Source organism: Centroberyx affinis, unplaced genomic scaffold (genome assembly GCF_046629955.1).
Source record: "Centroberyx affinis isolate AG114_WGS23_722 - 3 ecotype Tasmania unplaced genomic scaffold, CSIRO-AGI_Caff_v1 ptg006691l_1, whole genome shotgun sequence".
In the NCBI taxonomy this organism is placed as follows: domain Eukaryota; kingdom Metazoa; phylum Chordata; class Actinopteri; order Beryciformes; family Berycidae; genus Centroberyx; species Centroberyx affinis.
The window spans coordinates 1,279-26,892 of record NW_027283395.1 but is presented as its reverse complement, the minus strand read 5'-3'; the positions used below and the strand labels follow the sequence as shown (position 1 = coordinate 26,892).

Here is a 25,614-nt window from a genome sequence, read left to right as displayed (position 1 = left end):
ATGCCTCCGAGAAATGTGCGCTCAAAAATAAGCGTTTGTGTAGAATTTTGATCAACATCTCAGTGAGCTTGACCTGCTGCACTGGATGCTCCTTTCCATGTTAATGTATATACAACGTTCTATTAGTTTGTCTTTAACACAAATTCTAGCAATTTCAAAAAAGGTACAATGATCCTAATAAGTTACAGCAAGTAGGATGATGAGTGTCTTCTTACTGCTTCTTTGCTATTTTATTAAACTGCCACCTCCTCAAATACTGTGTTATTAGTTGCTGCGATTGAATAGTCAGTTTAACTCCAGCTGTTCAATTCAAATACTGTATTGTAATAAAATGCTGTAATAAAATAATTCCTGCCCACATTTCCTTTTTATCAGAGCCACTCAATAGGAATTGAGCTCTGATTTCTCTTCTGTGTGATATTTAAGACTATCTTGATTATTTTGGTTTCCGTTTTTTGATGAACTCTATGATTCGTAACCTATAATTTAGCTCTGTAGTTTTGGTTATAGCTCTTGTACAAGTGGGCAAAACATTTTTGAAATTGTGCAGAGGATATGGACTGATTCATCCAAACTTCTAAGAAATTTCTGTGATGTACCCACAGGCCTCCGGCGGTACACTCGGAAAACACTTGTCCTACGCATCACTCTCCCCCCCCCCCCCCCGAGGTGTCCAGTCGATGATGTCTGAAGCCACGGAGCGAGCCGCTCTCGGCGAAGCAAAAGAGGATGTCAGGACGCGGAGACCTGCCTCTCCCTTGACAAGTATGCTTTTCCCTGACAGTGCGGTTACGATGAGGACGAAAAGTGCTGATAACTTCAGGCACGGCTGGCTAATCTGTCGCCTAAAGAAGAGAGAGAGAGCGACCGGTAAAGAGACGTGACACGAGCAGCCACTGCGCCGCTGTCACCGTGCAACCTGCGTTCGGTGAAAGGAGAGCGAGAAAAAGACAGAGAAATACATGATTTTAGGTGAAAAAAGACTAGATGTTTTGTAATGTTGAACGAGATTTCTCATTTAAAGAGCTTTTCAAATGTGTTATCCATTAAAACCTGATTCTCTACAAGCTGCCCCACTTGTAATTTCTCCTCCAAAGATGATGCCAGAGTTTCATTTCTATTACAGTGTTTTGCTCCTTCATCATCCCCCGAGACGCGCTAATAGAAAAATAATAAGCAGTCTGAGCCAAGGAAACTTCCAAATAATGAGATGACTTCCCATACTGGACAGACGGCTTTACGACAAAATGCAAAATCAAAATGTAGTTGTAGCAGCATGCAGATTTCTACATCAATTAAATTCACTCCCTTCTTTAATCCTCAATTTTTCAATTCTGCCCATCTTTCTCCAGAATCAGACTCACATACCTTTCTGCATGTTCACTTTGCTGCTGTGTCTTCTACTGCTGTCTTCTATCTCTCTGTCCACCTACTGCTTCTTCCCTCTGTTCTTTACACACAGTCCAATACTGTGACTATGCCTGGTGCAGCACTAAGTAGTGATAGGAAACTGCCTCTCTCTCCTCTGGCTGGTCATAGGAAGTACAGGGGCGGGGCCGAGTGGAGATGAACGTGTCAAGCAGAATATAACCGTTTCCAAACCATTGGCTGTTTGCTTTATCACTCTAGTATAAGATAATGCCCCACCAAACTGAACTCCTCTCCCCTTGACACATATCTGATCATGCACCCAATCAGAAATACGTTTTTATTATCCTCCTATTTGTGAGGACATCACAATTTTTGTTGGGGAAAGCTGAGATGACAAACATCTAATATCCCTTTGGAATAGTATGTTCATTTAGAGAAATTAGAAATTAGAGATTGTCTTTATTCCCTATATATGATTGAGTTTTATGAAAAACTGTCATCATGGACAATTGTGCCTCTATCCATGCACAGTCGTATTACAGAATCACAAGACTGCAGATTTGAGATGATTTGGAGTTAAGCGGTCTGAAACACATTACAGTGGAAGTTCTGAGTCATCCAATGAGATGAGGAGGTTGTTGTTTTCTGGAAATACATGGCCATAGTGTTAATGAAGCCACGTTAACCTGACCTGATCTGAGTTCATCACTCAAGAGCGTATGTGCAGAATAAAGGTGAAAAAACTCTACATGGTAAAACTCTGATCTTCCAAATTCTGTTGAAAAAATGTCTTCAACTAAATTCAGACATAAATTGAGGTCCTTGAAATTGGCCCTAAATATATCTCAAGACAAATTCAGTTGTCTATTTTCCGTTAACTCCTTTAACTCTCAGTTGAAAGACCAAGGCATGACTCACAATTGGTTTCCAGATTATTGACGAAAACTAGATGCACATATCACCTCTCTATTCTGGTTGTGTTAGTTTCATAGCAGATCTTTTCACCTCTTATATGCCAGAGCTGGCTGTCTTTATCTGTGGTCTTTTTTCAACATTGCCTGCAAACCTAATTTCGCCTTGTGGTACAAACACAAACAAAACTCTGAACTGAATTTAATTCAATCTCTGTCATTTATAAAGACGGTACTCCTTGGCATGCAAACAGTCCTGTGGGACTATTTTTTGGCGGAAGCATGTAAATGACTGTAGCTTGTAATAAAAAAGGGTGATTTGAGGTCCTGATGCGAAGCTGATCATCCTTTTGGGGCTAATTTTGCACGCTTTGGCTTGCTGTACATTCTCCCACTTACAGTATTACACGGCTACATTCCAAAGACATTAATCATTTCATATGAAATATTGATTTTAAATAATTTTATTACACGCTATGGTAATTTGCATGATTCTGCCAAAAAAACGGTCCTGCAGGACAGTCTGCAGTAACCTAGGAGTAATGCCATTTTGGCACAAGGTGTTGTGAGCAATCAACAAAACTGACTGGACTTGTTGACTGCAGAGTGATATGATTAGATGTGAAACAGCAGAAATAACTGACCTCAGAATGCGTTCATTGGATCAGAATTGAGTATTCAACAAAGCTGTGTAATAAAACTAAATAAATAAATGCCTTATAAAGTGAAGTGAGTTGCACCACTTGAGTGACCATGATGCCTTGCCATGGGATGAGACACTGTGATAACACTGTGACTGAATATCGGCACCCTGCCATTGTTTCCAAGTGCCTTCTTTTCTGCTTTTAACATCCTTCATACAACATAAGTGGGTTGAACAGCACATCTTTTCAAATACATTTTAAAAAGGGAAGAAGATGTTCAAGGCTCAGGGTCAAGACCTGGGAGCAAATGAAACACAAGGGACAGTGAGGAGGACTGTACGAGTGGGTGTGCAGTTGAGGAGTGAGAGTAAAATATCAGGAAGAGGTTGGGAGAGACAGGGGTCGGGGGTGCTTCAATGGGTCATATGCCCAGTGGACAGGGGTGAACAGACTGTCTGTGATTGCATTCACTCAGTGACTTTCCCTTAGCCAAGCCCAGGTGAATGATGCTAATACTCAGAGCAGCCACTGGTGCCATTGGCACAAACCTGGTGCTGGAGACGGGGCCCGTCGCGGCGAGCATAGAGCAAGTTCTGATGGGTAAGAAGAGAGAGCAGTTGTTAGTCCCTGAGGGTTGTAGAGTCCAGTTAGCTTTAAGTATGGAGCTGGACAAATGAGATGCAGGTCAGGTGTTAGATGAACCCGATTCTGGCTGCAAAATTTCTGGCTCTTCCCACTTCCTACAGAGGGCTTGTTGATTGAACATAATGCCAAATTAAATTCCCGCTCTACCGATCTCTGGCACATTACTTAAAAGTCTCTTGTGAGAGTCTGATCTGACAGAGCAAACTCTAAATTTGTTTTTGGTCGGTTAGACTTGCATCTGTTCTCGAAATCTTTCAAAATTGGAAACGTCTGAAAGGTAGAAACAATTTAACACCAGTTTTCTGGTCTCTGACCAGGTCTGACTGATGTTCTAGAGAATCTTCATGTTAGCAGCACAAGTCAAACGTTAATTAACAAACTTACTAACAAAACCTCATCTCAAAAGAAAAGGATTTTGTCTTTTTGACTGTTAGGTTAAAGATTTGAAAGAGAATAACCCTAACCTAGATATTTTCTGAGGCAAACACACACTGCAGACCTTGGTCAGAGACTGAAGTAGTTTGAGTTTTTCAGTTTGACACCTTTGTGACAACGAGAAGTCTCTGACCATGAGTCACTGCCTCTGCAGCCCTGCAGTAGATACTGCTACTGCTGACCTTAATCAGATGAGGCATGTCACCAATCAAAGCTGTCTGATCCGCTAGGCAACTATGGAGCAGGGTTGTCAGAGAGTCTTGAGCGGTTTTGAGTTAGCGTGAACATGTCCCGCACGGGTTATAAAGCATTTATATGGCCATGTTAAAGGACAAAGAAACCACAAACTATTTTAAGACTCATATATGCAGTCATTTTGTTTTGCATCGTCAAACAATTTCCACTGAGACTGTGTGTAAGAAGTCCAAAAAACTCCAGTTCTCAATCACTAATCAACTCCTATAACTTCTCAATGAGAACAGTTCCCCATCAATATCACTCAACAAGCAGGGCAAATGCACATAGAGACAGGCCTAAGCGGAACTACAATGCTAGTGGGATGAACACTCACCCCTGCCTGAAGATTTATATTCCAAGAACCTATTTTCAATGTCTAATGATCCAAGTCTAAACATCTTTTTTTGTATGGTGAGGTGAGTACTTTGTTGCATAACTATATGCAAAAAAAAGGAGCACTTTCACTGACACTCTCATGAGGCTCTTACTATGAAGGTGAGTGGGTAAATTGGATAGGAGAAAGTCAGTGAAAGTGTCACCCATCGTGGCAGGGGAGTGCTGATTAATTTTTCTTGGAAACATCCGTGACCTTAACTCAAATCCCATCCACAAGAGAACCATGTAATAATCCACCCGGTGCTGGATTAGTCTGAGCCTACCCTAAACCCTTAAAATCACCTGAGGGGTATTGAAGGGACGGCGCAGACTTTGGGGTTTGAATATCTCACACCAAACGGGAAATGAGAAATGCGAAATGACCTGACACCTCCGCCCCTCATCCCAAGAAGAAAGACTACATCACCAATTAAAGGAATCTGTTGATCCTTGTTAGACTTTGACACTTGGACATATCTGAGCTGACTCACCTTCTGGTCTGTACTGGGCAATGATGGTGACCATTTGTCCCGCTCCTTTCAACGCTGCCGCTGCTTGTTCGTGCGTGGCTCCTCGTAAGTCGATGCCATTTACCTGTTGTGACAACGAGACAATTTCAAAGGATTATTTTTTCTCTTCTATTCTATTGGACAGAATACAGAGGAGATCATTCCAGAAAGATCAGAGAGAGAGAATGACCATAGATGAGCTGGACTTGAGTCATTGCTAATACATGATATGCTTTGCGTGGAAAGACGCTACACATTTTATGCAGATTTTATTCAACTAATTAAGCACAAATTTACCATCCTAGCCAAATGTCCATGGTTAAAGTACAACGAAAAGTTCTCCCTGTTTTATGCTGTAAAGCAAACTCCCTTTGTGCTGTAAAACATCCAGCAGATTTCCCGCAAAATTGGACCTGGAGACACATGACTTAAAATGTATAGAGGCCGGTAGATGCTGCCAATATTCTTGCCGTTGGTCTCGTATTTTTATGGTAATTATACTAATGTCTCAAAAAGAATCTGCTTATGATTTATGATGTTAAAATGCTACAAGGAGCATCTTTATGGGAATGTTTTATAGGTTATGTCTAACAATATGTTGGCCACACTCCCTCATTAACATTTGGTGTGGCATGCTGTTGGGAACAAACCCCCAGTGACAGGGCAACTGAACGATGGCAGCAGACCAAATAGCCACAAGTGTAAAAGCAATACGAGGCATGCTGGATGTGAACGTAGAGAAGGCACCAAAGAGAGAGAAAGGAGTGCATGCTCAATAGGTGGGGAGAGACAGAGCAAGTTATTCTTAGACTTCAAAACCAGGCCACCGTTGGAATGTTAACCGCCTGCTTTCATCAAGGTAGACTGAGGTGCTGATTGGACCGAAATTAACCGTCAGACTGTGCCGGGTTGATTTAACAATCTGCTGGCCGCAGTGTACCACAAGGCTGTAATGAAATGAGACAGCCTAATCTGTTGCACAGTGTGGTGTTAGTGTGGGAGGCAAACTATTACAATTAGCTATAATGAGGCAGAACAATCACTTCCGTTCATCTACTGCCCACTGCGTAGTCTGTTGATGATCCCAGTCAGTTGTCATAAGAGACTCTACCTACACTGCTTTTTGTTTGTTTGTTTGTTATTCTGCACTCATGGCTATTGTGGCCTGGAAAATTCAGGTTGTGGTTTTAATCCGTGATTGTAAAGCCACACCCTTAATGACAGTGGAAGTAATATTTGACTCAAGTAGCCTAGCTCACTAAATAGTGTTTTTTCAATCCATTGTCCAGTTACCCACATAGGCAGCTAAACCCGGCAGACATCACCAAATCAAATGGGGGTCACAAGATGATTTTGGGGAGGTGGGGCTAATTGGATGTGGGCAAGATGTAAATTTACATTTCTTACATTATATTTTGTTTAAATGATGATTAAATGATTAAACAAATTAAATAGCCTGAAAAAGAAAATTAAAAGTTTTGGTTTTTGGGGTTCCATACCAAAAAGGTTGAAAGCTATTGCTCTACATGGCCCTCCAGTACAATACACTATATGATCATAATCATCCTTTTTGCTTGTAGGAAAATGTTACGAGTGTACCTTAAAAGCCTCCCAGTTTGTAGATTTGTCTCTATCAACTAAAACCAGGAGCTCTGTTTTTGGATCATGTCCACATTAGTAATCACCGTTGTGGCTATTGTTCTAAAGGCAACTTCAGCATGAGATGTGTGGAATTAAACCACCTGGTCTCATGCCAACTAGATTCAGGGCCAGATGCTGTTTTCCAGACATACATTTGTTTACATGCTCAAATGCTCTGGTGGTATGTAATATGGATGCAAAATAAACCAGCACCTATAAATGGGGAAATCAAGAGCACAGGAGCATCAGAAACAGTCTATCAAATATGACCTGGATTATTTGAAAGACAGGTTAAATCATCTAATTTAGAATCTTCACTTATTCACCGTGACATTCTTTTGCAATAAAGTTTCATCATTTGACATGATGAAAAGCTACTCGGATACGATAAAAATAACACCAAAGTCATTCTACATTTTACCATTTTTACAAATTAATAGATCTGAGAAATTCCTGGAAGGGCTAGTCATACACCCTAAACTAGATTCCTAGGTTTGGTACAATGGATAATAAAAGCTAGCGTTGCATCATCTTAAAAGCAAGAGATGACAAGATGATGCAAGAGACCAATTTGGTATACATAAGCTGCAGAATGCATAAATGCAAAAAGCCACGGTTGGTTTGCTACAGTATAGACCTTAATGTAATGGAAAATCAAGCAAGAATAATTAATCTACAAGTCAATAGTGGCCACAATTCCACTTACGTAGAGCGACAAATGTGGCTTGAGAAAAATAACTATATTACGCTACAAAAAGAAATATAGCCCTACAATAAAATTTAGAGGGATGCTGTAAGAATATCCCAAAACTATAAACTATATATAATTTCCGACATGGATATTGTAGGAATATTATAGTGATGCCATAGGAGCTAAAATTACCATGAAGTATGATCACTATAAACTCACTATTGAGTACCACAAACACACTATATGTCTCTATAAGAATATTACAGTTATGATTTGTTAGGAGAATAAAAAGAAAGCCATGGATGTTCCTGTTTGGCCCTGAAAAGGAATCTAGGCCAGTAAGACTGTAACACTTTCCATTTAATATATGCTTATAATATATAGAACGGGTCTTAGAAGAGTTCACTAATTTAAAGCTCGATCTGTAACTGCAGTGTTTGTGACCCTTGTTGAAATCCTGTTGCCTCATTATTGACTCTAATTTATTGGTTTGAAGAAGTTTTTTTCACTTTTGATATAAGGACTCTCAGTATGTGACAGCTAAGATAAGTTTAGGGTGCTTACATTTGTAATATTTATAACCAACAGAGTAAAACACATCTGTATTTTGAATTATGATTGGTTAAGAAACATCAAGAACTCAACCTGCAGGTCAAACATTTCTAGAACACACCCAAAATGTAGATGCTGAAATACAATCTGGGTGGCATCTTTTTAATCTAAGGTTATGATGCATGACTTCTAACCTCATTCACAAATCCCACTAAATCTCTTATAACACGGGTGTGTATTCTTTATTAAAAACGGGACTTAGGTGGCGGCCGGTGCGCACTAACCGATAAGATCTGGTCGCCTCGCCGCAGCTCGCCGCTCAGGTCGGCGGGCCCTCCCGCCAGGATGAAGGAGACGAAGATGCCCTCGCCGTCCTCGCCGCCCACGATGTTGAAGCCCAGGCCCGTGGAGCCTTTGTGGAGCACCACCTTCCTGGGTTCCCTGTACAGACAGGTGAGATAGTACATCAGCTCGGGGGAGTCGGAGGGTCGCAGCATCTTCGGCCGGAGGAGGGCGGACAGAAAGAGAGAGAAGAGAGAGAGAGAGGTGGACAAGGCTCGCACAGCAACGCCGACACGAGCCTCTGTGCTGCTTGGCTACAGGCGGCGGAGCACAAAGATTGCTGGAGCTCCACAGGGGGATGGTGCTCTACTTAGGATCACTTGTCCCCGATTCTGATGAAAAAGGAACCTCGGCACAGACTCACTCACTCTCTCTCTCTCTCTCTCACACACACACACTGGACGTATGCATAGGTGTGGGATGTGTGCGTACATGCAGACATATACTGAAAAACACTCCTGGCGCCAGCTCCCACTGGGTCGTTGTTGTTGCTGTTCATTTCAAGCAGAGGCTCCCAAACACTTTCATGTTTCATGTCCCCAAAATAGACGCAGATTAGGCCCCTGGATCCCCGTTTGATGAGATTTTGTCCCAGCCACCCACATATGGGAAGATTTTTGTTGTTTAGCACTGAATTGTAGAACTGTCTACACTGTAGGCTATGTGGGAGACAACAGTGGTGAGAGTGAAACCCATGATTAGTCAGTCTTATACATTCTCAAATGGGGGATAATCAAATAATAGTGAATTTAAGCTATTCTTCATTTTGCTCGGGACCCTCTGGAACCTTCTCAAGAACCCCTCGAGGTCTCCGAACCCCATTTTGAGAACTCCTGATGTAAGCATTGCAACTGTATTGCCACCATGCTTATCAGCTGGTGACAGATTCCAGTGTCTAGCAGCAAGAATACATTACCCTTCCCAAGGAGACCCGTTAGCACCAGTACAGTAATCTCATCATGAACGCTATCCTCCATCTTTGGCAGCATACTGCCATCTGCTGATAGATGCATCAACTACAGGAGCATGGTGTATGAGTATCCCCCATCATCAGTCACTGCGGGCCATTTTCCTTGAGGCTTTTTAGAGCAAAGCTGTTGAAAATTGACTTAATTTCTCCCTGGTCCCTGGAGGTTCTAATTATGGACCCTCTGTACAGCACCAAATGTTTTAGTCTGTCCTTTATAAAGTAAAATATATCATAGATTGGGAACCTTTCTCAAATTTGGCACAGAAAAACTACAAGTATGTTCCTAGAAAATTACCCTAAATTACCCAGTGTGTCAATCTGAGTCTAGAATCTTGGCTCTCCTGTTTCAAGCTTTGGTAGAAACTTGTTGATGTTCACCAATCTCTACTGAACTAGCCAAGATCATGTAGGTATTATGTTTTGGGATGAACTTCTAGGGTGAACTGGCATTTCTATCAGAATAGAGATGCACAGATTCCAATCTTGGCACTGCCATGGGCAACCACCCTTGCCTATAAGAAACCCGGCAAGTTTAATGACTTTTGATTACACATCGATGTGATTTAGACGCCCTACAGACTTAACTGACATTTTATTCTAAATAGATATTAGAGGAGTTTGTAGAAAGCTGCTGTGGGGCAGCTCAAGAAAGCAATCATGCAAAGGGCACAAGAGACTTTATATGGAGAGAATTTTCTTCCTCATTTGTGTAACATACTCTGCACTCTGTCTGTGGATAAAATCTATTGTAGCCCAAGATGGCTCATCACTGGAAAATAAACACTTTGTGACTGGAATACTGCTGTTGTGTTTGTAAGTACGCCCACGCGCACATTATGGTCCACATGGGAAATTGAATCAGCACGCTGCAGTGGATGCATGATTGATCAGGGACCTCATTCACTTGATATTATACATATGACTAATAAGCTACAATAATAGCGTTTGAAAAGCAACATTGTTATCAACTGTGTTCATTTCCAACTGCACCTAGTTGCAAAAGCCTTTGTAGTCAGGTGTAAAGACTGAAAGGCAGTACTACACTAACACTACAGGTAGGTCTATTGTATGCAGCCCAATATGTAAACCTAAGGTACAGAGTTAAGATAAGGGTAAACTGGACAGTGATGGAGAATGTGATGATACTGTATGATAGATGGAGCTGTAAAATTGGACCAGGATCAGTTGACATGCTGAAAGATGCCACGTCCAATCCGGACATTGAAAGATGAGGTCATTGTCTTTAAAAATGGCCATAGAGCAGATTGCATCAGTTGGCTAGTATCAGAAAAGAGGAAACTGAGCTCTTGTGTCTGTAAACTGGTCTTCTGAAGGAAACACCAGCGCCACCAAGTCTTTCTCCAATATCTAATTAAAGTGTGATTTGCCATGATAGTTTGTGATTTGCCTTAAACTCTGTTCATCGTCTAATAGCTTTGTTCCGTGATGTTTCTTGGAAACCTTAGTTCCTTTGGGAACCAGGGTTTCTCATTGTTGAACCTAACAATGATTTGATGTGCAAATTTCACTGAAGCTTACTTATACGGCAGTGAGTTTTAATGTAAAAATGCTTAATGAGCAAATTCAAAGCAAACTACCTTTTCAACAATCGTACTCTAAATGATTTCATGATTTAAAATTCAATTCTCTAGTGCCAGTGACTCCTGCAAAGGCTGCCAGCTAGTCGCCGAAGATTTATAGGTCATCTGTGAGATACACAAGTTGACAATTTACCTGCTATTGGTTTGGCATGTTTTTCATCTTGTGAAACTTTCTAACCTGTCTGCTAGAAGATTAGTGATAGGTTACCTAGAAGATGAGTTAAACTAGACTCAGCATCATAGCTGGTACATTTTTTCTCAGAAACTACTTATTTGTTCCTTTGGAGTAAATAAAGCCAAAATTCAACTTCATTTGAAATCACAACCTACATTTTTTAAAGTTTAATGCAAGCCTCTCAGAGAAGTAGAAAGCACAAAAATAAAATATTAAATATATATAGAAACGTTTATAAAAAAAAAACATAATAGCTGTATGTCCCAAGCAAAACAGGCCATAGAGGCTAAAGAGGGCAAAATATCCCAATGTGAAATATGATTCCCAAAACTTCCTTTTCTCCTTTCAGAAAAAAAGAAAAAACATCCTGCTGTTTCTTAACTTCATGTGAGTTGCCTCTTACTGCAGCCAAACTGAAGCAGTATCAAATTAAACAATGCACTCATTGGCAGATTTGGGTTGGGTGTGGACAGGATTGGGGTGTAACTACATATTTCACATTACTGTCATCTGAACTGTAATTGGTTAGAGTTACTGTAAAAAACATCATAAACAGTTGATTCCTTGTTGGTTTACTGAGAAACATGTTTTATGGTAAAAAATCCATCAAGGCTGTTTTGTCAAATTATAGACATAAACAGAATTTTACACGTTAAAATCATAGTTGATAATAGCACTTTACAGTGTGTAAATTGGAATAAGTTATTCATTTAAATGTATACTCTACAGAATGTGGAAGCGCAGTCAATCAAAAGTGACAAAATGTATTCAGATTAGTTTGAGTTAGAGAATTCTGATGGATTAGATGAATTACTATTTAAAACTGGTAACTGGTAATCTGTTTGGATCAGGTATCTACACTACACCAGGCTGGGTGAGTTACTGGCTGTCAAATGTGGTTGGGCAGGCAAGGTGAGGCTCCAAATAAAGGCAGACCTACGCAGTGCTGCTAATAAGACTATAGGTTTAATCCACTACTGGGAAAATGACCCTTGAAAAGGTCCCAGAGCATCCACACTCTGTCTCATCACGGTTTAGAAGAATCCTTTCACTCTTCAAGCTGTGCTGACTGGCTGAGAAACAACTGCGTATCAGTATCCAAACAACCGCTGAACATTTCACAGTCGTCTAGTTTCTCTCTGGGTCAGAGAAGCGGCCTGTAACTATAGGCAGAAGGCCATGCCAGTGACGCAGGATGTGTGGTGCCCTATTAAGATGCACATCACAAGCTGCAAAAAACAAAATCTCCACAGGAGGGAGAGCTGGACGCCCCTTTCACTGTCGCTTGGTTTTGTTTAGTCATCACCAGAGAGGCCAATGGATTTTGGAGGACGTTCAAGAGAAGCTCCAATTGAAGGGGTGACTATAATTACAGCCACGATTTCCTTGTGTGATTCTGGTTTGTACAGAACGTGATGGAGGGACATTTTAAAAGCTGAGATATCAACTTTTAAGTTCAAAACAGCAGCTAATTGATGGCAGCTTGGCCTTTCTAGCTGAAAAAAACCTTTTTCAGGCCAACATCTTAAAGGAGGGATCGGTCCATTGATGCCTACGACCACATAAAAGGAAGCCCTGAAAACACATTTGTTTTACAGTGTGTCACTATTCCAATAAAACAGTAACAAACAGATCTTTCATAAGGTTTGGATGCAACTCACACACTCACATAATTCCCCAGTCAATAGAAGACTCTCAAGTCTATAGCGGTGGCAGAGGTTAATAAAGCTGGATTACTTTCTGCACCATCTAACCGCACTCCTCGCAACATACTGCACTGTACTGTTAAATAATGTATCACTTTTCTAGCCGAAACATACATGTTAAAAATGTGTTAGACAACAAGTTATGAAGCTTTTCCAATGTGGAAATCTTTCTGCCACAAGTTTGTATTTGCTGGAAAGTGGTAAGAGCAACTTTGCACGTAAAATATTCCACGGCTGCATAAAATATGTAAATACACAGTATGTGAGCAATAGAACTTATATGTTTAAAATTTTCTGAGAGATAATAAGAGTGAGATCAAATCACAACATGAGCTCTTTCGCATCGTGTTACGTAAGTGCTCAAATATTCATCAAATCCTTTGTGTTTAAAGTCTTGACAAAAGAAAATATTAACTTAAATTAATTAAACCGCAATATCTGAAGTAGGGGATTCGCTGCGTTATCAAAAGAAGATGCTTTAAAAGGTGGTTGCTCATCTAATTTAACAGCGGTGCTTCATTTCGAGCGGAGCGGGGCCGACAGAGACGCTCGGCCGCTGAATGACTCAGTAAGCAATCTCGGAGCTGTCAATACAGGCTCCTCATCCGATGACTCTTTAGTGCACCTCCGGTTGCCTGGCGGTCCCCGAGCTGTGATTCACCCTATATTGGGTCAGTCATTGGAAATGATGCACTTATAACTCATTTTTATTCTCATTTCGCTTGAGACTACAATGAAGCGATGAAAGAACTGAGCTGTGAAAGTAACAGCGCTGAAACCAGGGACACTAAATAGTCGGGTCCAACCCCGGCTATCGAGCTACAACTTGTGAAATACATAACATTAAGCATTACTTTATTCTAAGTCAATACTGTTTCTTCTCCACGCACTAAATCTGAGTACACATAAACAGAGAGGGGTGATATATGGTTAGTTTTAGGCATTGGTAAGTGTTTACAGCAGAGGTTAAAGGTCAGGGCTGACATTATAAGGTTAGTAAAAGCATTTTACTACAACAAACAAGGTCACATGTCACCTTGGCAGCAAGCAACAGCCTTCACAATGTCACATTTATGACCAGACCAACTATGACAATGTATAACTGCGTTACATGCAAGAGAGCACATTACACACATAACCGTAGTTTCCTTCATGTGCATTACCTTCTTTTCGATATGCCAAAACAAATTTTAAAACCACTTCTAGAAGTTAAATGGAATACTGCTACATTTGCTTCGGCGACTTTCCGGATGTCACGCGCCCCGCCTGATTCTAACATAGGTTCCTTTTTTTGCGACAGGAGCGACCGACCCCCCTCCGCGTACAGCGTGAGCCCGACTTCGATAAAAGCCGCAATGTGCCGGCCGTAGATAAGGGCTAAGGAAGCTCCTGCTAAATCAGAGCCGTGCAGAGAGTGAGGCGAGCGGAGGGAGGAGAGGCATGCTGGCTTAAGAAAGCAAGACCGGGAGTTTTGTGGGTGGGGTGGAGGGTGGAGGGTGGAGGGTGGGGAATTGAGGGAGCGAGCAAAGCGAGTGAGGTACTGTACGGTATCATGCCATGCCATGTATATGGTGGGGTGGGGGGACAGTGGGGTTGAGGGGGGGGGTGGTGGTGGTGGCGGTGGAAAGTACCTGGTGAAGTCCGTGTCAGGGAACAGGCCTAAGTGATAAGTTGGGAGGGGGGCGGAGTGGAGGAGGCTTTTGTCGCACTCCACTGGGGAATAGTGGCGGGGGGAGGGTGCTTTGTCGCAAAGTTTGTTCACAGTGCTGTAAACTGGTTCGGGAGGCCTACAAGGGGGGTGAGAGACAAGAGCAGAGAGGTTAGTGCCCGGAAGAAGGAGACAGGGGGGGGAACGAGTGGAATGGACGGAGGGATGGAGAGAGATGACAGAGGTGTGTTGAAAGACAGAAAGGAAGAGGTATGAGACGAAGTACGGACAGCAAAAAAAGTGTCATAACAGACAAGAGGCACTCGAGCTGCCTAATGTCTCGCCGTAATCACCAGTTATGTTAATGCTGGCATTAATTAAAGTAATCAATGCATTAATTAGGAAATATTTCTATGTCAAAATACTTGTCTTCCATGGGTGGCATTCCTTAAAGCATTAAGGAGTTATAGTAGTGTCAAGAAAATCAGTTTGCCCTCATTAATATGCAAATGTATGCAGCGAGGTGCTCCAAAATCTAATCAGGTCATTTACTCTATAGGGGGAACCTGTGGTGTAAGGATGAATTGTGTTGATAACAATAATGTGTCTACACACACAGACAGACCACCACGATGACATAGTGTCCCACAAAAAAACACACTCTCTGTGGATTTATATGTAGTGATGGATGGGTATTTTGTTTTTCTTTGGATCCACAGGAACTGGGTTCAAATGTCATTCATAAATGAGAAAGGTGTTTCACACTGTACTGCAGTATTCAGCAGTAGAGAACACCCATAAATTCCAATTAAGATGTATTGAAGGGGCCTGGCATAAGACTTGGTTACTGTTACCTAAAGAATAAGGATTCATGATATGCAGTATGTTATGAAACATTTATCCAATGAGACTATATAGCCCAAGTTAATAAACAGGGTGAAACTAGATATTTCTGTAATTGGAATTTCAATCATACATAAATATCTTGTATTTACACTCCACTTTAACCGAAAATAGCACTTTGCATAGTTTTATGCTTTCTAGAACCGTAAGTATCTGTGCCCTGATGTACCCTGTGTTTTTTACTGTCCCTTTTCCCCTCTGCATGGGCATGGTAGAAAGAGAACAGAAAACGAAGTGAAAGAGAAAGTGAGTGAATGTGACAGTCATGACTGACAGATAGAGAGGAAAAAACAATACTGTAACGCAGGGAGTGAGAGGGACAGAGGGAGAGAAGGATGAATATTGCAGGGAGGGTGAAAGCATTAGCCTCTAATTTCATAACAAGCACAAAGAAATGTATTCTTTTTAGTTTTTCTTATTGGCAAGATCTATTTCTAACTATACTAAACAAAATGTAAAACTATCTCATACTGGCCAATAAATATGTGAACAAACATAATCTACTTTGGACATTATCAGCATGGATTCTAAATCTTTATCAAAGCCACCATTGCTTAATGTTGTAGATGATATGAAGTGTGATAGAAAGGTTACCTTTAAGGAGAAAGGTAAACATGAATATATAGACACATACAACGGCACTTCAGAATCGTTTCAGTGATGGTTGTTCAGGCGTACAAAACGAAAGGCTCACTCAAAACAAGGCGTGGTCTTGTGATGTCTAATTCAAATGATGCCTTGCGATGAAAACTGTGTGACATGGGATGACGAACGTGCAAGAGCATACAAGTGTGTGTCTGACCACACGAAATATCTCACCTCAACTGGAAGTGCTGGGAATCAAACCTGTGACCCTCCCCGTCATCTATCGAGGGATTTCTAAGTGGAGGTAGATGGAACAAGTTAACTTTCCATAACATCATTACTGACTTTGTGAAGTATTACATAATTTCAATCAGGAAGACTACTTATCATTCACTCATGTTTTCTCTTTACCCAGAGTTGGTTAACACTTTCCCTCTTTTCCAGAGAACCAATCAGAGTTAGCCGTCACTTCCCTCTCTTTTTCAAAGAGCCAATCGTCTAAGTGACAGGAGTATATACACGTCACCTTCTATGCTATTGCCCTTCTCTCAGATCTATGCCGTATGCTGCTGTCATTCCAGTCTCTGTGCTTACCTTCGTCCCTCCACCACCCCATCACCACCAATGTCCAGTTTACATCTTGTTTTATGTCATGAATAAACTTTTTCATTCGAGCATTCATCCTAGTCTCTCCTGATTGAAGTAGCATAAAATTGTCAGAGATGATCCTATGCTGGAATTCTGCTATTTAAAATTTTGCATTTTTATACATTTTTATACACATTAACCAAATTGAAAAGACAGAAAAAACGAAATTTGCTTGGACAGTGACACTTGGAGGCATGCTACAGAAAGCAAAACACTACACTGAGGAGAAAGGAAAGTGAAAACAGAAAAAGCCACATCCTCAAAAACACTGAAGTGAATTGGCCAGTTCAGGGATTTATAGAGGTTCTTCAACAACAGCATCTCTAAACATATTAAATCAGAGTCTATTAGGTCATATATGCCTCCATGGAAAAGCGATGCTAATCTGGCACAGGCACAGTGCAATTTTCTATCGTTGGCTAAACATTCAGTGAAGGCTGAATGTGTGCATGTCTGCTGTTGTGAGTGTGAAATGACGTGGATTCGAGTGTGTTAACTGGAGCATGCAGTACAGTAGTGCAGTAATTTATGCATAATGTGTGTGTTTGTGACACTGAGTCTGTGTGTGTGTGTGCACTATTGTGAGGCTGGGAGCCATACTATTGCAGATTAGAGTAGATGGATTTACTGTAGGTCTTGCCTGCACACTAGCTCATTTACACTCACACTCAACACTCACACACACACGCACACACAGTGTCGCATGGACTAGACTCGTGATGTCACTGCTTGGACTGCCCAGAGCATACTGCAGCACAACGACAACACCCCATCGCTCTCTCTTTCTCCCATCCTCCATCATTCCTGCTCTCTCTCTCTCTCTCTCTCTCTCTCTCTCTCTTACTGACTGTTGTGTGTTTGCACCCTGTTCAAACATGAACACATCTTCGTCCCAGCATCTACATCCCTACCGGCTGGCTCTGGCTGATGGAGGCCTAAGGCTTTCTGGGATCATTTCTAAATAACAGCGACACTCAATCGCACACCACAATCCTTGCTTGACAGTTCAGGTGGGTCAGGTTTTCTTTCAGGTTTCTTTGAGTCTTTCTCCATGCCAACTCATCTGACATTTTGGGATTGACCGCACCTCAAAAAAATGATTTCCCAAAATGTCATCCTGTAGCAAGCTGTGGCCAACTACACACTTTGTTGCTTACTTCATGGCACACTTGCGCAACAAGATGGTTCATCATGAAACGGCATTAACCATCTCAAGAAATGTATCATTGGTAAATAAAAAAAATAAATAAAAAAAGATCGGTAACCTAATGATGAACCTGATGAACTGGAGTCATCCAACTGGTGATCATCACTTATAGGCACTTATTGTAAAGAAATGGCTATTTTTCCCCCTTAAAATGCCATATCCTCATATAACTTAGTCTAGTCTAGTCTTATCCTCATATAACTCAGTTTAATAGTACGTTCTATAATGTACACTACAAATTCACATCATTAATATTTTCATCAGCCTAAAAAGGTGGGTAAACTATTCCCCAAATAAAACGGTGGGTAAACTGAGTTCAGGTGGGGTTACCCTCCACTACATCCCGGCTTCAGAGACTATGCTAGCTGCCAAACAGATAAGGATTTTTCGCTAATGAGCATGGCAGTACTGTCAAACTACTATTAATGAAAGAGTGTGAAGGTCTTGGGAAACCAAACTAAATGAGACCAGCGAATCCTCCCAATACAACGCTTTTCTTCAGAAAACCAAATGTTCTCTTGAAACCGATGACTAGAGACTGAAGAAGAGAGCGAGGACACGGGATGAGGCTGAAACCACATCAAGAAGTCATCTTGATCTGAGATCAGTCACTGAAATGACTCACTTTATATTAAACTGGAGGGACAGATGTAACACATGCTTCAGATCCAAAACCTTTATTACCAGCTGAGCTGAGTCATCGTTACTCTGCGTCTGTGTTATTCCACCTTGAATTTGGGGTTTTGTGCTCGTGTTGAGCTTCAGTAATGATCCAGCGGTGAGTTGCAGCAGCGGGAGGAGGTCAGGGCAGTTGGCTGGATTCCTCTTGCTGAATCATTCATAGTGCAACTAGCTGAGCGGAGGCAGGCAGTCAGTCCACATCAGACTAAAACGCAGTGACCTGGTATGGAGCTATAGGTGCCATTAAGAGTCTGGAGTCTGACTGTCCACTGGCCTGTAGGAGGGTTAAACCTTCCTTCTTATCTTTAATTCATTTGCCTTCAACTTGGTAAGGTTTCGCAGTTGAAATGCTTGAAACCAACTCTGACAATTTCCAACAAACTAGCAGGAGAATTTAATACCATGCACCTCTCGAGAGCAGCTTCTGGTTATATGTAATATTGAAGAAAAGGACAGGAGCGCCAACACACTGGCGCTTCAAAGGAGAATTTCAGGAGAAGATGTGAGCAATTAGCTTGACCTTAGCCTGAATTAGCCTGAGATTCTTTTCTTTTTCTGAGCTTCATAAGTATTTGTACAGCAATATAGCTTGTTGTTTTGGCTCCATGCTCTCATAACAAAGCTTGTGACATGACTATGCGGTTAAAGTGCAGATTGTAATGTTAGTATTTTCAGCCTTATCAAATGAACAGGTATAGAACTATGGTCCTTTCCTTACACGGTCCCTCTATTTAACAGTGGAAATGTATTTGGACTGATTAACATGACGTTAGATTCAATAAAGTAGTCATTTTAGTATGCTGACAAAAAAATCTTAACTGACAATAGACAGTACACATCTAGAGTAGAAATCTGCAACCCATAAACATTACAATACTACTATTACAATGCTATCTTATTCAGGTTATTTTGCCAGCAAGTGTATCTTTGCTTGCAAGAGCTGTGACTGTGCTCTAATTTACTCTGAGGAAGTAAACAGGGTGGTATGTGTTATCAAAAGAGCCTTGAATCATCTTGTGCCTGAGGGATACGGAATTAATTTTCCCCACACTCCTCACCCAGTTTAATAGAAAAATTCAGTAAATCTTGAATTTAGTGAAGAAACTAGAAGATTGGGAACAACCTTTGATTCATTTCACATCCAAAGTGATAAGACAATGAAGCCAAACCCACAAACAAATACTTGGAGCTTACTGTAGATGGATTGTGGGTTACGGACGTACCGTGGTGGCTTGCTAGAGCATCCGCCATATTTGGTCTAATTGTAATGAGAGGCACAATGTGAACAAGAGTGATATGAGCTAATGTAATACTGGTACACTTCAGGTCAGCGTGGTAATCTGAAGGCTATTAGGGACGCACCTTGGCCAAGAGCAAACGGTAAACCTCTTAGCTCCAAAGAGAATGGAGGACTAATCCTTCACTCAACAAAGCTTAACACAAGGGGTCCACCCTCCACTTATCCTTTGAAACAAGCTTTTGATATCACACTGCCACAATATTTCGCCACCGCCGAGTCTTTGTTTTGCAAGTTCAGTGTGACAAGTGTTATGCAATTCTTGTTACAGCAGCACGACAATGGCCTAATCTCATTGAGGCGTTACGGAACGAGATATTATCAGTTCAATTGCATTGTGATAACCGGCACTTTTCCCTGCTGTTGTGCTGCGTAATCCGACCTGGTCTGTCACTCTTCAAATGCCGTGACATATAACCAATAAGTAGGCCATCTGAGACGGCTTCTCAAGCCTTAACCTCATGTTTGACAAGCGTCGGGGGGAACATCCACCTGCTGCAGACGTTTGATGAGCAGCAAGACCAAAGATTTACTATGTTGGGAGTGTCTCCACGACTCTGTATGATAGAAAACTTGATGTTCCCATCCCACCCCGACCCCCACCCCACCACACCCCACCCCACCCCACCAGTGGCCCAAGCCTCGTAGCAGCTTGCTATGGGATTAGGTGCATCTGAAGTGGGGAACTGCTTATGTTTTGCTATGACTGACTCTGTCAGTAGTGCATCTTAGGGATTCTGCTGTTTGGACCGGGTGCAGCTGCCGGTGAGGAGTGACTGAAAATCTCCGAGCCCAACAGATAGATAAATACATAGAGAAAGGGAGGAAGACGGAGAACAAATACATGAGCGAAAATGTCATCCCGACTTTCATGTTCGGTGGCCACCCAAAAAACTCAGCTGACCCTAGAAAGACAGCAGGATAGCATCTGCGTCTGCCACTGATGATTAAGTACCACTAGAAGACGTAGGATAGGAGACACATAGTCCTCTACAATCAAAAGCTATTACTAAAAAAAAAATCTAATTTCTACCTTACTGCAACAGCGCTGGACTTGAAGCAACATTTAGTACAACATAAGTTGAATTTCTGGCTTGGTTGGACGTAAATATGGGCTACAAAATTTGCTTGAAGTTCCAATGATTTGCGGATGTGCTAAATAAAAATGACAAACATAAACCGACATGTTACCAAATGACAAAAGAAAGAAAAAAGAAGAAGTTTAGCAGGCAACACAACACAATACAAATACAGGACTACAGTAGACCAGTGGTTTTCAAATTGTTGTTTCTGGGGACCCACTTTTTCATCAATATTTGTTTCTGCAAATGTGACCAGAATGTTATTTTGCAGGCAACTGATTAGGGCTCATCAGCACCTGTTTCTCAAGAATCAATTAGGGGACACATCTTACTCATCCTGCAACCCACTTTTGAGTCCTGAGTCCATCTTTGAAAAGCACTGCAGGGAAAACCGGACACCGGGGTTTACACAGGAGAGGACATCCAAGGATGGAGAAAATTGGGGACTTTTCAAATCGCATCATAACTCCCAATGGGATTTTGATTGCTTTTTGAATTGCCACACAAACACAGACGACTCGGGGGGGATGGGGAAGTATGGGGGGGAGGAGGGGGGGGCAGACGAAGCCTCTACCTGTGGTTCTAGTAGTCTGGTAGGAAGGGAGGTAATTACCGTAAGAAGGAAAAACCATCCAACCTGTTTATATCCTCTTCCCCCAGTAAGTGCTTAGGGAGGGGGGAATAACTCCCAGGGGAGATGGGGGGAAGACCAGACTTGTACTCCAGAGTGCCGCTGTTGCCGGGGGAAGAGATATGATTTTCCATGGCTGGAGAGAAAGCTGAGGAGGAAGAGCGTGAGAGAGTGAGTGAGAGAGAGAGCGAGAGAGGGAGCTGTATAAACAGACAACCTAGCCAGTGCTGAAGTTCCAATAACATGTTGTTGTGAAGCCAAATGCTGTAGCTATAAAAAGTACTCATCCCCCTTGACATTTTGCACAATTTGTTGTACTGCAAAATTAGTTCAAAATATACTGAGTTGGGATTTTTGGCCTAAAATCTCCTCGCAGTACTTTTTTCTGTCAAAGTGGAGTGCAAATTCAAGACATTTATATGAAAGTATACATTTTCAATAACAGAAAAATATACCTTTGATTCTGATTGTGGTTTCAAAGAAAAAATAAACTATCATCCTTTCCTTACCATACTGTATATAAACGTGTGCTACTGTATATAAAGAGTGTGCTCTATCAATGTATGTTCTGTTTTCTAACTTTACTATGGACGTCAATGAAGAAATTGGACAGAAAAACCCAGCTGAAAAGTGCATCATCTGTACATAGGAATTCCATACTTCGCTGTGTTGTGAAGCAGAAAACACAATCCCAATAAGATGTACTGAAACGATCTGGTATGAGACTTCCTCACAAGAAAAGTAAAATTATACATAAAATGAAATGTATTCAAAATGTCTCACCAGATCCTAAAGATGAAGTATGAATAATACATGCAATGAAATGTTTTTGCCAGTGAGACAATTTAACCCAAGTGAGTAAAGGGAGTGAACACCTTTGCAAACTATTTTTTTTTCTGTTTTCTGTTTTTTGTGCAAAAAGTCAAGGGGTGAATCATTTTTATAGCCACTGTAAAAGCATCGGAACAGTGAATGGGAGAGACAAAAGCGGTGGAAGTTTTGTGTATTTATGAAAGATTCATTCATATACACAGTTTCACATATGGCTTCAGATGCATAAAAATCCCATGTGCAATAATTAGCTCAGCTGGAAAATACAGACTACAAGAGACACAGTGTATATCATACATATTAAAAGCTAACATCATACATTTACTCTGCATTACACTTTCTTTCTAAGCTTTCTAATCACAGACAAGTAGATCAGTTGAAATAAAAGAGATGAGGACTCACAGTGTGTGATATCAGGAGGCCCATAGGGATCTGATAAGTACACATTGGTGGGCTTCCCCACCTTTAGGTAGACCACGTCCGCCGTGTTCTTCAGTATGGCCACGGCCTCCTCATGGGACACCTCCTCCAGAGTGTAGTTGTTTACCTGTCCCAGAGAAAGACAGTCCCTGCGTGTTACATAAGGAGTTCTAGAGACTACTTCGTTGTTTCCTCGCTGCTCCTTTCAGACCAGTCCGGCGTGCTCCCTGCCTCCAGGAGACTGGATTATGACAGATGGTCTTCGGGTGAGAAGAGGACAGTAGGAAGGTAATTGAATTAAGTGCCGGTTAAGGAAGAGGGATGCCCTCCTGAACCGCAGGCCTTGCTATTACACTAAGGAGAGCCGGCAGTGGGAAAATAAGGTCGCTGCTTTGTTTCAAAACGTATGTCAGGGACTTCAGAAAATCAGCTTCTGGATAGAAGATGTATGAGGAACGCTATCGTCTGTAAGTGCATTTCCTGGTTAATGTATAAAGGGTAATCTGATTCACAGCAAAGCCATTGATCTTTCGGATGTCTGTTTAACTGTACAGCTTCCTGAGACACACATCCGGGCGCAAAGGACTTGAGCGTCGACTGGAAAATAGCTGCCTCCTCCAAGGCTGCCATCACTGAGTAATACTCTTCACTCAGCCAACCACAAGCCGTGTGGCACTGTGCCCTGCTCATCTCCTCAGCCAATGATTGAGCCGTATTCCCCCCACTTGGTGAAAGAGTTGCTAATGGAGTCCTAACTACCAGTACTGGACTGCACAGAAGGCACAATACATCAGTTTGCTAATTTGCAGACAGCTAGTATCTCATGTTATAATATCAAAAATCTTCCTGCAAAGTCAAAAACCTGGACTGAGTTGAGACCTGGTTGCTGTCCGGGCGATGCGTACTCACCATGAGCAGCCGGTCCCCGACTTGTAGCCGGGCGTCCTTCTGTGCCGCGCCGCCGTCAATGATCTTGGTGACGTAGATGCTGTTGTCCCCCGGGATGTGCTGGTTTCCAACTCCGCCTGCAATACTGAAGCCGAGCCCTGTGTGTGCGTGTGTGTGTGTGTGATGTGTGTAAATGAGATTAGCTTGTTAGTTTCGCCCACCCTGCCCTAAACCGCCACACCTATCATCATTTTGAAAGCTCATTTCTTCTAAGAAACGCTTCCCCATGTCTCCCTTCCCTTATCTTCCTCCTGTGCTCGCGCTGGATCTTGCTCCTGCCTCGTAAAATATATCTTTATCTCTTTGGGCTCTTATTTCCTCACTCAGCACTTCTCTATTATTCATAAATGTTCAAAGGACACAAAAATATTTGTTTCATCTATTGTCAGGATGCTGTGGCTCTGACCCATGTGCTCCTTTATATTTGGCGATTTACTGCAGGAGTTAAAACCTATTCTCACAATCTGGATTTTCTTAAAAAACTGAAATAATTCTGCCATGGCTTCAGTTAGTAGGACTCTGTGTCTTTGTGCCTAAGCCCACCTTTTGGTCCTTTGATGAGTTTGATCTCAATGATGGTCTCTAGCATCGGTCTGCGGCGCCGCACATACAGCCGGACGATGGAGCCCGCTACCTTGAGGGCCTCCACTGCCTTGCTGTGGGACACCTCGGACACGTCGGCATCGTTCACCCGCAGGATGCAGTCGTTCACTCTGGAGGAGGGAGAGTGGGGCATTTGAGGTGATGATGGGGGACACAGGTGGTCGTTGATAAGTGGAATGTATTTACTTAAGGTGGTCAGGCATGTGGGTTTTACATGTCAGGCAATTTTTGTGGTGTGTGCTTATATATGTATTACAGTATATGTATGTGTGTGTGTGTGTGATGTGTGAGAGAGCGGCATGTGGGTGAGGATGTTGAGTGTGTGTAGGCATGTGGGTAAGCAAACAAGTGTGCAGAAGCCAGAGTCAGAGAGCAGCTCAGTTTGAATCCCCCCGAGGTGTCGACCAAAACATCCATGCCCTGGCACTCAAGGACACAACTCTCCTGGGGGTTCTCATAGGGACCAGCTGGGACCCAGCACACACACACACACACACACACACACACTTCCAGTGGGAAGCAGAGCGAAAGAATCAGCAAACTTACACATCATCTCTTCTGGCGTCAATAAAAGTATCATAACATCTCATTCGTTTTTTACTATTTACTATAGCTGAGTGTTTAATGTTTATTTTGTTGCTTTTATTTTGTTGCGTGAACTTTTTTAGGGAAAGTGCTAAGCAGATATACTGTATATATAGTATTATTATTATTTAGATGGCACCACGAAACTAATATACCTACCCAGTGATGTTGTGGTAAATACAAAGGTACGTAAACTATGAACTCCAGTCGGTGATCAGAAGGTGAACAGCAATCAATATGAAATAAAACCTCACTCTGATGCAACTAATTTGAATATACATTGCGAATTTGTATCATATAGAATGAGGCTTTCATAAATAAAAAAGTGGGTTTACCCTCCACTACATCCCTATACCTACAGTACCGTTCCAATCCAACAGCCTCCATGAGAAACACTTAAAATGCTCCATGCAGCCCCGTTAACAGAATTGGCGCATTAAGTATGCCTAATGCTCTGCGACAGTGTCCCAGTGCAGCAATAGGAAGTGTGTCTGGCTTCTATAATGTTATAGAAAACCTAATCCCCCTCAGGCCCTCTTCCTGACAGGGATTAGACTTCCCCCTCCATCCATAATGCATTAAGTCTCCCTGCCCACCTTGGAGAGGGTGACCATCAATTAGGGTAAGTGTGATTTATGCCCGGCCTATGGCGGCTGCGATCTGTTAGAGGCTGACGGTGTGCATGCATTACACACCTCTCTAGCATCTATGATCTGACAGTAATGCTCTAGTGTTAAAGC

The 25,614-nt window shown here is 41.9% G+C and overlaps 1 protein-coding gene across 1 annotated transcript in view; it reads right to left on the bottom strand.

Annotated features, from left to right (window-relative positions):
* LOC139638941 (disks large homolog 2-like) overlaps positions 1 to 24,399 on the bottom strand; it is a gene marked incomplete at both ends in the record, with an annotated part of 32,222 nt that extends 7,823 nt beyond the window's left edge. Inside the window, 9 exons of the mRNA XM_071512975.1 lie at positions 3,475 to 3,519; positions 5,110 to 5,212; positions 8,296 to 8,452; positions 14,437 to 14,592; positions 16,176 to 16,235; positions 21,470 to 21,635; positions 22,721 to 22,865; positions 23,648 to 23,784; positions 24,230 to 24,399. Coding sequence (XP_071369076.1) covers positions 3,475 to 3,519; positions 5,110 to 5,212; positions 8,296 to 8,452; positions 14,437 to 14,592; positions 16,176 to 16,235; positions 21,470 to 21,635; positions 22,721 to 22,865; positions 23,648 to 23,784; positions 24,230 to 24,399 — 1,139 coding nt within the window. The remainder of the gene's footprint in view (positions 1 to 3,474; positions 3,520 to 5,109; positions 5,213 to 8,295; positions 8,453 to 14,436; positions 14,593 to 16,175; positions 16,236 to 21,469; positions 21,636 to 22,720; positions 22,866 to 23,647; positions 23,785 to 24,229) is intronic.
* Between the last annotated feature and the right edge of the window lie 1,215 nt (positions 24,400 to 25,614).